At 38.9% G+C, this 13,931-nt stretch overlaps 1 protein-coding gene across 1 annotated transcript in view; it reads right to left on the reverse strand.

Annotated features, from left to right (window-relative positions):
* Positions 1-2,387: 2,387 nt before the first annotated feature.
* The window catches only part of LOC137405419 (src substrate cortactin-like), a 33,300-nt gene continuing 21,756 nt past the window's right edge, over positions 2,388-13,931 (reverse strand). Inside the window, exons 12-16 of the mRNA XM_068091674.1 lie at positions 12,597-12,666; positions 10,748-10,944; positions 9,198-9,771; positions 4,765-4,898; positions 2,388-2,912 (exon numbers count right to left, since the gene is read on the reverse strand). Of these exons, the coding sequence (XP_067947775.1) occupies positions 2,835-2,912; positions 4,765-4,898; positions 9,198-9,771; positions 10,748-10,944; positions 12,597-12,666 (1,053 nt within the window). The 3' untranslated portion in view covers positions 2,388-2,834. The remainder of the gene's footprint in view (positions 2,913-4,764; positions 4,899-9,197; positions 9,772-10,747; positions 10,945-12,596; positions 12,667-13,931) is intronic.

The following is a 13,931-nucleotide window of genomic DNA, read 5'->3' on the forward strand; positions in this document are numbered from 1 at the left end:
ACACTTGGTGATTACCCTTGGTATAAGAGTTCATAAAATTGGCAGACAGACAGCTATGTCATCATGCATAGCTAACCGGTGACTTTAATAACAAGGTTTGCAGTTTCATGTTGGCAATTGGCAGTTTTTGATTAGCTTAAATGATTGATTAGTTATGAGATGTTTACAGATAAAGAAAATATTGTTTTATAGTTGAACTCCTGACTTGTATAGCATTAGCATAACAAGCTATGCATTAGTTGTGTCAAAATCTAGATGTCTATGTACTAATCTATAGTCACTCATCTATAGTATACTACTATATACTGATCTATAGTCACTAGTATTTAGTACACATTCTGCCATATACATGTACTAATCTATAGTCACTCATCTATAGTATACTGCTATATACTGATCTATAGTCACTAGTATTTAGTATACATTCTGCTATATACATGTACTAATCTATTATTAGTCACTCGTCTATAGTATACTGCTCTCTAAATACTGGTCTATGGTCATCAAACACATGACTGGCTGAATACTGGATGAACTTTATACGATGACAGGTAATAGGAAGTGGTAGCAAGTACATATGCACTGCTTGTGATACCGTGAGGTATCCTTCCAGTAAAGGTCTTCCTCGGAAAATCCACTTCTGTCATCCTTCGATGCAGCCAGTTATTCCTTTGTGGCCGAAATAAGCAAAAGAGCAAGGCAATGAAGTACATTACACCGAGGTGAATGGCGTTGATGAATATGGCAGCATTTAATCTGGGTACAGAGAATTGGAACAACACTCGTCTAAAGGCAAATAAAAATATAAGATGATAAGCAACTAAAAGGAGTGAAACTAGATTTTATGTCGAGGTAAATAATAAGAGGAAGGTGGAGCTGTATAATTTAGAGAGCGGAAAGAGTTAACATTCTACAGATGGTAACTCAGCACTATATTATGACTTGACTAAAAGAGCAAAAACAACAGGTTGAGGTTCCATTACGCAATAAGGTAAGTCTTCAGTTGTCGAGGTTCCATTGCCATGGAGCTCAAACATGTCCAGCCAATACCAAGGAGCTCTCTGTAAATACACACGCACAGCCTCTGTTTACAATAGTCGGAAAGGTGAACAAGTCTAAATAAATTTAGACTTGCAAAACAAATTTTTAGTAGCAATTAGGTATGTAGTTGAAAGCCAGGCTTAAGTATTTGTTGGCACACATTCTGTAAGGTAAGTAAGTAGCTGCTGCCGGTGTAGGCAGCACTCTTTATTCAGCCGCCCTTTGATGGCTGTAGACCCCTACTTGTAAGGTTGCTGACTCGGTCTTGCCAGATGGATGGCAACTTCCTCTACCCACATTAAGCTGTCACGCAGACATCCACATATAAAAGCTTTGAATTCTAAAGTAGCGAGAAACCGCATCCTCAAAGCTGAAAAACCACTCATATGACTGAGTTATCGTTTGTTTGACAACAAAATTTATCCGCCTTGATTTTGGTTAGATTTATCAAGCAGTTTGTTTGTTAAGTCTGACTAATGTCATTGCAGATAAATTATATATATAATTCGAATATATATAATTATTATACATATAAAACTATATATAAAACACGCTATATATATTATGTAATCCTAGCAGCCCTACTATACAGAGCTAAGATCTGAGTAGCATACTAAATGCTTGTGAAGAGACTGCACACAGTCATGATGAGACAACTACGCTGCATAATGAATCTAACCTGGAAAGATAAGGTCAAGAATACTGAAACCCTAAGACGGGGGTACCTCTTATTCATGGCAGACATCCTTATAGAAAAAGGCCTAAGATAGCTGGGACATGTGCACAAGATGGGTTATGAGTGATTACCAAAACAACTATTATATTCCCAGCTCTATGAAAGAATGAGGAATCAGGACAGACCCAGACTGAGATACAAGGATGTAACTGAGCGTGACATGAAGCTGAGGGAACTAGACACAAACAGATGGTAAGAGAAGAGGAAACAGAGCTGCATGGAAGTCCGTGATAAAGCCTAAACCATAAGACAGCCATTGTCGACACGACTGACTGCAAGAGAGAGACACTTTAGCTTGTGTTCTGTGGCAGCATTATTTCTATGATTTCTATTGGTTGCTGAGCACCCGTGCCTTCATTCATACTAACAAAGAAAGGAAAGGCGAGTCAACAAAGTTACTCAGACCTAATGAGCACCAGGAATCCTATTCTGGAGTGAGCCACAAGGCTGACAATCATGTCATCCATAGAATATACCTTGTCACATGACATGCTCAGTCTTTATGCCCAATGCTTGCAAGAAATCCCTATCAATCACATGAAAGCTAACAAATTACTTGTTGTACATCTGAAGACAAGTTCCTGAAGTGATTTGAGACAACCAGACTCTCTCAACAGTAAGATTTATATTGTAACTGTGAAATCAGTGGTCAAGTTCATCAGCCAGGTAAGGTTGAATTTTTAGTGTAAAGTTTCAACGTAATTTACAGACTTTTGACTGAGTCCCACGACACTTATAACCATCAAAGTGCTAGTGTAGGCATTACAGAGGCTGTAAGAAACATAGCCTATAGTTAAAAAGTATGCTAAACTCGTGTTTTCAATGTCCCGTATTTAAGTGATACAAAGATATCTTCAGGAATCTAAGGAATCGATGAAGTGAAGCATGTATAAATACAAAAGTAAAAAATGACTTATAGCTCAATCTCTAAAAATTTGTCACATATTAATGTTCCCAAAAGTATGAAGAGTCGTCCTCTCAATTGCCAGCATTATAAATAGGAAGATCAATGGCTAGCCTGTCACAGCAGCCGTATGCATAGAGATCCATAATAACATCACTGCTCTTGCACGTAATTGGATGGAAACAGACCAACTTTGTCACCTCGCCTCCCTCTCCACCAACCAGGGTCCACCTACAAACAGTAAAGTACATGTAATTTTACTTTAGATCTTACAGCGCTGTAGAGCACTTGGACAAGCTGATCTAAACCTCATACTCGACTCTTTATGACTCTCCTTGTCTGCAGCGATCACTGGACTCCGCTATAAAAATTTAGCTAAAGAATTTAAAATAGAAGCAGATCAATACAAACTTATGGCGGATCACTGCATGTATTCGAGCTGATTAGAGATCTGCTATCATACATAAGCCACAACCGTAAACAGTTTTAGTTGCCTCGACCGACTGCAAGAGAGACAGAGAGATGAGCAAATAGTTGTTGGCACCAGTAGAACTCTGCCTCTTTCAGGATCCTAGCTATTTCTGCGCGCCCTAACTGCAACTCTTTCAACGAAGTCTCAAACCTGTTTGCTGCAGAAAAAGTCAAGTGGTCACCATAGCAAGAATTCTCACACAACTGTCAGAGATGGTTGGCTTCGATGAATATTAAAAAAATTGTTAAATATTTTCATTTAGCAAATGGTTTACGTGTAGCAATGTTTACAAGACCTGTTACCATCAGTAATAAATATATTCCAGAGCGAAGCAAGCAAGAGCATAGAAACAAAAGAGCAAGAAACAAGGCACACAGATATTCACTATACATGTAAAGCTTTTACTGCACCTGGCTGTCATTATTTGTATCTGGCCTTAAAGGTTGACTTGCAGCAAAATTCACATTACCGTTATTTGGTATCAAAAGATTCACCATGTCTTACTCTGTTGTGTTGTAAGTGCCAAATATGTGGAAATGTGATTACAAGCTCTTAAAAGCTCAAAAACGAAAAGCCGCATTATTTGTATCTGGCCTTAAAATAGCCTAAGAATGATTCAATGAGTTTGCTCCTTCATTTAAAGTAAGATCTTTGGTTAGGAAATACATAGTTTTTTGACAAGACAAAGGTTATCCGCTTCTATAGAACAAATGCTAAGAAATTGTCAAGCGTCTGTTTGCTCTCTTCTCTAGCAAGTACCGTTATAAAGCAATTTAAGGTTGGATGTCATTGCTGTCACGATCTGTGGCCTTTTTAGGAAATTGTACCCCAACCTGTTGTTTCCAGATCGGGAGTTCTAGACCACTACACTACGACTGCTCTCAATGGGGAGACAACTTGCAGCAAACTAGTGACATGCACAAGACAAGCTTGTCTAACAGCGTTTGACACGGCACCTGTTGGCACCTGACATAGCCACTGTTACTCTCAAATTAGCGATACTCTCTACCGTCTGCTACTAGAGGAATGAAGAGCAAGTGTGCACAACACACTCGAGGTATCTCTCCAAACAAAACTTGTTAAAGTAGACACTCTTTCGGGTCAAGGTCACTTTTCATTTTATGCCTAGTCAACTAGTTACACTAAAAAGTAATTATTTCATCAACTTCGTACGAGCAACCCATTCTTGGCATATATATATATATATATATATATGCCAAGGATATATATATATATATATATATCCTTGGCATCTAATATAAATGCAAAAAAAGCAGAAACACCAGTAAGTAGCAGTAGAACCTTTTTGTAATAGAGACCCGGGTGATGGTGTGCTAACATTTTTTTACCTCCACTAGGAATAGCTTAGTCGAGTACTAAACGTTTCGGATCCATCGGTGGGTGTTTCTATGATGCACAAGTAATTTTATAGCAAATGACTCCACATAAATTTAGAGAAGCAAAATGGCATGAAATGCTTTCGGATTTTACCATCTCTATGATTTGGAAAGAAAGCAACTCCAAACCCGTTCGAAGCATGGAAACGCAGTGATTTTGAGCGTGTTAATAACCGGGCTAAATATCAGACACTATCACGCTACCATTGTATACCTTTTCAATATCATATATGATGTCATCAGGGTCAAAAGACAGCTCATCTTCGTCTGTTGCTTCATAGTCGTAAAGGGCAATTGCTGTGATGCCACCGGCACTCCCTTTTGGGACCACATCAGGCATTGGAGGTCCTAGAAATAGCAAGTTAACAATTTTCAGCACAGCTTGAAGAACGCTGCAAACTAACATTTTGGTAAAAAAGACTATGAATGACAGCAAAACTTAGTGCTTTTCTAAAAACTTATTTATGGGTGCTTGACATTTGACAAAATTCCTGCAAACAGCAAATGTATAAGTATTAAAATAATAATCAAAAAGCTAAAGTGCTGCCTGGATATCGTATATAAAACTGAAAGCAAGAGAACAAATCAGCAATATTATAAAATAATAATTCTAGTTTGTTTTGACGGAAGTGAATTAGACAGGCTGATAACAGTTGAGCCTCAAGGAGGCTTCATATACTGACAAAAGTAAAAAGAGATACCAAGGCTACAGCCAGTATATTTCCACAGCTATCTGTATGCAGTGCAGCTATGTAGTGCAGCTATGTAGTGCAGCTATGTAGTGAAGCTATGTAGTGCAGCTATGTAGCGCAGGCCGGCATATGATATATCGTGATTACATGTATAATATGGGTGAGAGCCACTAAAAACTTGCATAGATTACATATATAAAACACTTGAACAATAAAATTGCTGCTGTTGAATAATCAATACAAAGCATGATGCAGAGTTGTCTCCTAACCATGACGAGTGTAGACGAGTCTCAATGGCACTGTTAAATAGATGAAAGCAAGGGAAGAGAGGAAATGTAAGTCAAAACTAGGCATAAACATAGAAAAGTTGACAGAGAAAAAAGTCACTGCTAAGTCTTAGTTAAGCTGCATCTAAAGAGGTGCGATTCTATGAAAATAATAACCATTATAATATGTTGTGATATATTATTACGCTTATCACCATCATTGACGCAATTGTTACGCAGTCACACTGAAAATTTTAAACTCTTCTGCAGAAAGATGCTCAATTTCCAAAATGTCTCCTCGACTACTACCTTTAGACACCGAGTAATTTTATTGAAACATTCAACGCTATGTGTCAAACAGTCAACGCTATGTGTCAAACAGTCAACGCTATGTGTCAAACAGTCAACGCTATGTGTCAAGCAGTCAACGCTATGTTTCAAACAGTCAACGCTATGTGTCAAACAGTCAACGCTATGTGTCAAGCAGTCAACGCTATGTGTCAAACAGTCAACGCTATGTGTCAAGCAGTCAACGCTATGTTTCAAACAGTCAACGCTATGTGTCAAACAGTCAACGCTATGTTTCAAACAGTCAACGCTATGAGTCAAACATTCAACACTACGTGTCAAACAGTCAACGCTATGAGTCCAACATTCAACACTATGTGTCAAACAGTCAACACTACGTGTCAAACAGTCAACACTACGTGTCAAACAGTCAACACTACGTGTCAAACAATCAACACTACGTGTCAAACAGTCAACACTACGTGTCAAACAGTCAACACTACGTGTCAAACAATCAACACTACGTGTCAAACAGTCAACACTACGTGTCAAACAGTCAACACTACGTGTCGACTAGGAAATTCTTGTGAAGTAAATAACCTAAAGCTTAAGTTTTCATATCGGCTGCACGGTAAAGGGCTGGTTTCTATACAAACGGTTGTAATAAAGTAAGATGCAAAAATGTTAAAATTGAATACAACTATAATAATGATCGTGAAGGATGAGATTCTGCTACTGTCCAGCCACGCAATCGCCAGCGTTGCTGTGACAGGGAAACACAACCCGCCTCGCACTTCATAAGGCACTCTTTCTTTTGCTGTGCGAGACTTCCGCAGCCGATATGAGAACTGTGTTTAAACATTAGAAACTCTATAATACTGTACGTGTTACAAGCAGTTAGGGCAGCCAAAGATGACCTACCATCGATGATATCGTCCACTGAAGCATACAGTTCTGAAACATGGCAGTGAATAGATGCGCAACACAAAGAACATGACAAACCACATCTGAAGGAGATTCTCTGTCTAGTCCAACAAATTGCAGCAGGTAAATGAACACAAAGAAATAATCTTAACCACATTGATATTTTTCCATGGCACTTTTACCAAATACTTATAATAGCGAGTCATCTATTGATACTTATGGAGAACTTGCGCAAAAAATTTTAGTAGATTCAATCAGAAAGTATAGGTATTATTTTAATCGTTTGCGCTTGTTTTTATGCTTGAGATGATCTGACTGCCAGGTGATCTGACTGCCAGGTGATCTGACTGCCAGGTGATCTGACTGCCAGGTGATCTGACTGCCAGGTGATCTGACTGCCAGGTGATCTGACTACCAGGTGATCTGACTGCCAGGTGATCTGACTGCCAGGTGATCTGACTGCCAGGTGATCTGACTGCCAGGTGATCTGACTGCCAGGTGATCTGACTACCAGGTGATCTGACTGCCAGGTGATCTGACTGCCAGGTGATCTGACTGCCAGGTGATCTGTAGATGTTTCAAGATTAAAATCGACAAAATTTGATCACGGTTAAAATGCTCAGAGAAAAACTACATGTAAAATGATGTCACTAGTTGCTATCATTGCTATAGCCGATATCGATCGTTTATAGCATTCAAATTGTAACATTACGCGTCTCCATTTTGTCGGCCTCTGAGCAACTATAGACCTCATAATCGCAATTTCGCTTGAGCTGAGCGTTTTAACCGTGATCAAGTTTTGTTGGTTTTAATCCTGAAACATCCACAGATCACCTGGCAGTCAGATCACCTGGCAGTCAGATCACCTGGTAGTCAGATCACCTGGTAGTCAGATCACCTGGTAGTCAGATCACCTGGCAGTCAGATCACCTGGCAGTCAGATCACCTGGCAGTCAGATCACCTGGCAGTCAGATCACCTGGCAGTCAGATCACCTGGCAGTCAGATCAAGTGATAACAAATACCCGATACTTTCTTATAACATCTACTAATATTTTGTGTAAGTTTATCTTTAATAAAATTTCATCGTTCAATTGATGAATTAAGTCAATCTATTTGTAAGAAAATATGTCATGTTACATCCTGGTTCTTCTTAGTACAAAAGCTACCAGCATTCAAAGACCCGCCAATCTCTGCTATAAATTTTACAAATTTATCTTGGAGTTATTTTGGGTTCAAAAAATGGCATCAATGAAATTTACCAAATGATGATTCATTGACAGTGTTTGTTCCAACCAGTATGGTATGTTGACAATATGATATGTTGACAGTATGGTATGTTGACAGTATGGTATGTTGACAGTATGGTATGTTGACAGTATGGTATGTTGACAGCATGGTATGCTGACAGTATGGTATGTTGACAGTATGGCATGTTGACAGTATGGCATGTAGACAGTATGGTATGTAGACAGTATGGTATGTTGACAGTATGGTATGTTGACAGTATGGTATGTTGACAGTATGGTATGTTGACAGTATGGTATGTTGACAGTATGGCATGTTGACAGTATGGCATGTTGACAGTATGGCATGTTGACAGTATGGCATGTTGACAGTATGACATGTTGACAGTATGGTATGTTGACAGTATAGTATGTTGACAGTATAGTATGTTGACAGTATAGTATGTTGACAGTATGGTATGTTGACAGTATGGTATATTGACAGTATGATATGTTGACAGTATGATATGTTAACAGTATGGTATGTTGAAAAGCTTTTTCAGCCCTCTGATTAATAACTACAAGTTTTTTTGCAGAAATATTCAATCACTGTCTTTCCATGCTTTGTATGGGTTCAGAGTTGCCCTCTGCCGACGTTTTCGCACCCTCCCATTTCAACGGTGCGGAGTTGCACTCAATATATTCTTCTAAGATTCACGATGTATCCCTAAAAACACAACTTGTTAAAGTAGACTAGCTTTCAGGTCACGGTCACTTTCCAATTCATGTGTAGTCACCTAGTTGCACTAAGCAATTATTTCATCATCCTCGTACGAACAACCCATCCTTGTCATGTAAATGTAAAGGCAAAAGTCAAGCAAAAATGGTAGTGAATATCAGTAGAACGTTTTTGTAGCAGAGACCCGCGAGGTTGTGGGCTAAAATTTTTTTTACCTCAATTGGAGAGCGCTTAGCCGAGTATTGCGGATTCTTATTCGGATCCATCAGCAGTGAGTGTTTCTATGGTGTAATACTACTCTCACAGCGAATGCCTTCAAACAAACTCAGCGAAATGGTGTCAAATGCGTTCAGATTTTACCATTTATATGATTCAGAGTGAAAGCAACTCCAAACCCATTTGAAGCATAGAAACGCAGTGAATATTGTTTGTAGCAGAAGGCTAGTAAACGATATGACCATTGTGACATTAAACAAGCATGAACATAGAGAAAGTACAGAAATTATGTATTACCCTGATTATCGTCGCTATCACTCTTAGCTGCGTTGTATGAACCTCCGGCAGCATTGTCCTCAACCGTGTCATAAAGCTCTTGCTGATCTACTTCCCCGCTGTCATATACAGCCTGGTCAGCCTCCGCCGTATCATAAACTTCCTGTGTGTCCGCCTCAGCCGTATCATAAACTTCCTGTGTGTCCGCCTCAGCCGTATCATAAACTTCCTGTGTGTCCGCCTCAGCCGTATCATAGACTTCCTGTGTGTCCGCCTCAGCCGTATCGTAGACTTCCTGTGTGTCGGCCTCAGCCGTATCGTAGACTTCCTGTGTGTCGGCCTCAGCTGTATCATAGATCTCCTGCTGGGGTTCCCTCATAGCTGGTCTAGAAGCACCCCTGGAAGGAGGGAGCTGTGGAGGAGCATGGCTAGAATATGCTGGAGCTACGTCACTCGATGAAACTTCTCCATATTCAGATTCTTCGAACTGGTCGGATGCTCTATTGGTTGGTTCAGCTTCCCCATATTCATTTTCTTCAAAAGTTGTTGAAGCTGTTTGAGCGGCAGAACTTGCCTCGTCGTAAAATTCCTCAGCCTACAGGCAGCAACACACGGTACATACCATACAATTCCTCACTTTATTTATCCTTCTCTCCCTCACCCCATCTACCTTGCCCTACCTTTATTTATCCTTCTCTCCCTCACCCCATCTACCTTGCCCTACCTTTATTTATTTTTCCCTCCCTCACCCCATCTACCTTGCCCTTCCTTTCTTTGGAGCTCTTTTTTCAACATTCACACATCACTTACATCACTCAACAGTTTTCTTTTGTGTGACTTTTGCTCCCTTCTCTATCAACACTAAAGATTCTCCAGCCTTCACCTAAGGTTCTCCAGCCTTCACTGAAGGCTCTCCAGTCTACACCTAAGGTTCTATAATCTCACCTAAGGTTCTCTAGTCTACACCTAAGGTTCTCTAGTCTACACCTAAGGCTCTCTAGTCTACACCTAAGGTTCTCTAGTCTATACCTAAGGTTCTCTAGTCTATACCTAAGGTTTTCTAGTCTATACCTAAGGTTTTCTAGTCTACACTTAAGGTTTCTAGCTAAGATTCGCATAATCTCCCGTTTGCCTAAAGTGGTTGAAGATGAAAAAGGGGTAGCGTACTATATGATACCATTTAACAACATTCGTTTATCAGCAGAATACCTTCCTATGATTTGTCGTTGATAGCCCAATACCTACTTATGATTGGCCAATCCTAGCACAATACTGTTCAATGATTGGTTGATTATATAACGCTACACCTATATAAAATTGGTCAATGATGACCCAACACTTACAATATTACACTATTTATGATAATTAGTTGACGGTGAGACAAGACTTCAACGTTCTTGGTCTATCATTACGTGCTACAGTTGAGACAACAATACGTAAACACTACAGCAATAATCAATTGCTAAGATCGGTATGCTATACAGTCCTTCTAGAGACTGTAGACTATCAGCCATAAACTAGAGTAAAAGAAAATGTATGGAAAGACAACTTAAAATAGCAAAAATGCTAACCGGTGGCTGTTCGCGAGCCTCCTTTTCAGCCTGTCTAGCCAGCCTTTGCTTCTCCTCTCTCTCATTCTTTTCCTTCTCTGCCTTCTCCCTCGCTAGCCTTTTGTTTCGTTCTTCCTCCGTTCGTTTCCTCGCCTCCTCCTCACCAGCCTTTGCCATGGAGTTAAATCTGGAGGCCAGGTTCTTAGCTCCTACACTACCTGCAATGCAATGTTAGTTAATGTCCTGTAACACAAGTGAGCAAAACGTTGACTCGTTGTGTACGGACCGAAAGCCGTGTGATGTGGCTTTTGCAGGCTAAGATTGTTTTTATTTTTATAAACATGTTAAACACTGTCAATGATTAATAGAGTAAAAGCCATTACATTCTATTGAATCAATTTTTCATTTTTAATTTTTTCAATTTTTATTAACTGCAGTATACCTCGACATACGAACTTAATGCGTTCTGGGACTGAGCTCTTATGTCAATTTACCCACATTTCAAAGCACTATTTCCCATATAAAATAACTAAATACAGATTAATCCGTTACTGATCTATGAAAAAAAAACTTAGAACAGGATGATACAGTGGAAAAATATGTGTTTTTAACTGTTGCAATGTAGTACCTAGACTAATAAAGTAACAAATACTTATTTAGTTGTAATGATCTGCAATAAAATATAACATCACCATTTGCACTACTGTATGGAGTTTGCACCTTTGAGACACGACCGCTGTGGATAACGGCTGAGAGAGACTTGACAGCAACACATTCGGTACACTAGACTTTTGTGACGCTACGTAACAGAAACTTCAAATTCAACTTCAATAAATTTAACTTACTAACTGAAACAACGTTTTAATCTTTTATAAATTTACTTTAATTTTATCGTCTTTTTTTTATCGTCTATTTTTTAGTATGTTTTCAGTTAAGCGTTTTTGCCTCCTATGCGCTATAACTTTTAGTCAACTTTTTATAAACTTTTTTCAAATTGAATCAAGAATAAAGACCAAGCGATTTGTTCTCAAAAGCGGCCTCTCACATGCTTGGCCATTTAGTGTAGTGGCCATCGAAAACCGGCTCGTAAGTTCAGATCTCAGAATTTCTCGTATCTCGAGGAAGGAACTTGCTCCGAATGCTGCTCATATCTCAATTTTCTCGTATGTTGGGGCACTCGTATGTTGAGGTACAACTGTATTAATATGACAAAAGAAATTTCCAATTTTCTCGAGCCATTTAAATACCGCTAAAACTTTTTGAACATTTTTTGTTCATAACTGCAATCTGAATATTGTTGTGTTTAGGGAGTTAGTCAAGTGTTTATCATACCTTCAACTCTTTGCGTACCAAGAGCCGTGGTGCGGTTTGAGCAGGCTTTATACAAAACATTTCTCATAAGTGAGAAGTTAATGGACTAGCCTATCGTGTCTGCACTTGAATAAAAGCAAACAATCATCTGTCTGCATTTAGCCAATAGAAAATACGTTTACAGCCCATATGAAGCTTAGTTTCACTTTGCAAAAACTTCATTTTTATCATCATTTCTTCTTAGCAATGACCAGTCTTGTCAGATACATTACAGCTAGGTTTCACTAATTGTAGATCAATAGACTTCTGATGTTTATCTATTGAACACTAGTGCCCCTGAAAGTGAATACTATATTTTTAGCAGTAATAATAATGCCCATAAGCTATAACAATATTGACAACTCATCCAACTCGAAACATGCCCGCTATAGCAGGGGGAAAATGGCCAAAAAAGTGTCAGAGCTCATTCTGCAACACTTTTGTAGCATTTTTGCACTTTTTTGCCTTTTTGCCAAATTATGCTACTGGTGTGAGGATATGGACAGTTCATATCTCTCACCTGAGGAACCCTGTGAACGCTGGTAGTTAGTGCCTTTCGTCTCTTGCATATCTTCAAATGTTCCTGCAGCCTGAAAGGTTACATACTTCCGTAAATAAACTTGCAAAATTATATACTTTGAAAACTTCTACCTATTCTGTTATGGCAAAGAGATTTCAAGACTACATGTCAGATCTCATGCCATAGAAAACACACAGGTACAATGTAGGCCTGCAGATGTATGGGAGGCAAGCTTCAAATGACACAGCGTAGCTAACCACTGGGTCACAAGGACAGTCAACTAATTTTGCAAAATGAGTATGTGAAAGCAACTCTATGATATGTGAAAGCCACTCTATGGTATGTGAAATCCACTCTATGGTATGTGAAAGCCACTCTATGGTAAGTGAAAGCCACTCTATGGTATGTGAAAACCACTCTATGGTATGTGAAAGCCACTCTATGGTAAGTGAAAGCCACGCTATAGTAAGTGAAAGCCACTCTATGGTATGTGAAAGTCACTCTATTTGGCTTCAGAGTAATTTACTCATAAAATAAATTTCAACTATTTGGCACTGTTATGTAGCAGACTATCTACAGTAGATGCTCCTAAAAAGTATGCTTTCTCTTATGTAAATTTCACCGAACATAAAAAATTATGTAAAGTTTTTGCTTTGTATTGCTAAAAATTCCCTTCAGCATAAAGTGTTAAGTTGGTTCAAGTTCTCAAATTCAATTTGAATAACAAGAGTTTCATATTTAACCTTAAACGTATTGTTTTCTCTCTTGCTTCATTTGAGAGAGAAAAAGTGACATATAGGGTTATCCCTATATATGACTAGTACCCTGGTAGTCTGGTGTGCCCTGAGAGATCATCATGTGTGCCGACAAAGCGCAAGAGAACAAGTAGCTGCACAATTATTCAGAAATATCTAAAGACGGTCGATTGGTGCTAAGATAGGTGATAGGAGTGTAGAGCCGACCAAGCTGATTGTAACGACTTGGAGTCACATTGAAAGCTGTTTTATCCAAACCTCCAACCCTGGCTTCGCTTTAATGGGCGAACAGACAGACACCGAGCTTATTATAGTCCATGTAAATATATAGGCCTAATTCCGGTTTACTTTATTTTAGATATGTAATTTTTTTGCAGCATAGAGCTTGCTGCGCAGAAAAAAGTGACAAAAAATTGATTTACATTGACATTGAAGGTTGTTTCCCCTGAATGTGAATGTAAAATTACCTGAATGTGAAAGTAAAATGATGAACAATAAACAAACTGATAAAACAAAGTTGTCGATACAATCCAATAACACTACGGTTACTACGGTTACTACGGTTACTACGGTTACTGCG

The sequence above is a fragment of the Watersipora subatra genome, chromosome 9 (assembly GCF_963576615.1).
Source record: "Watersipora subatra chromosome 9, tzWatSuba1.1, whole genome shotgun sequence".
Taxonomy (NCBI): domain Eukaryota; kingdom Metazoa; phylum Bryozoa; class Gymnolaemata; order Cheilostomatida; family Watersiporidae; genus Watersipora; species Watersipora subatra.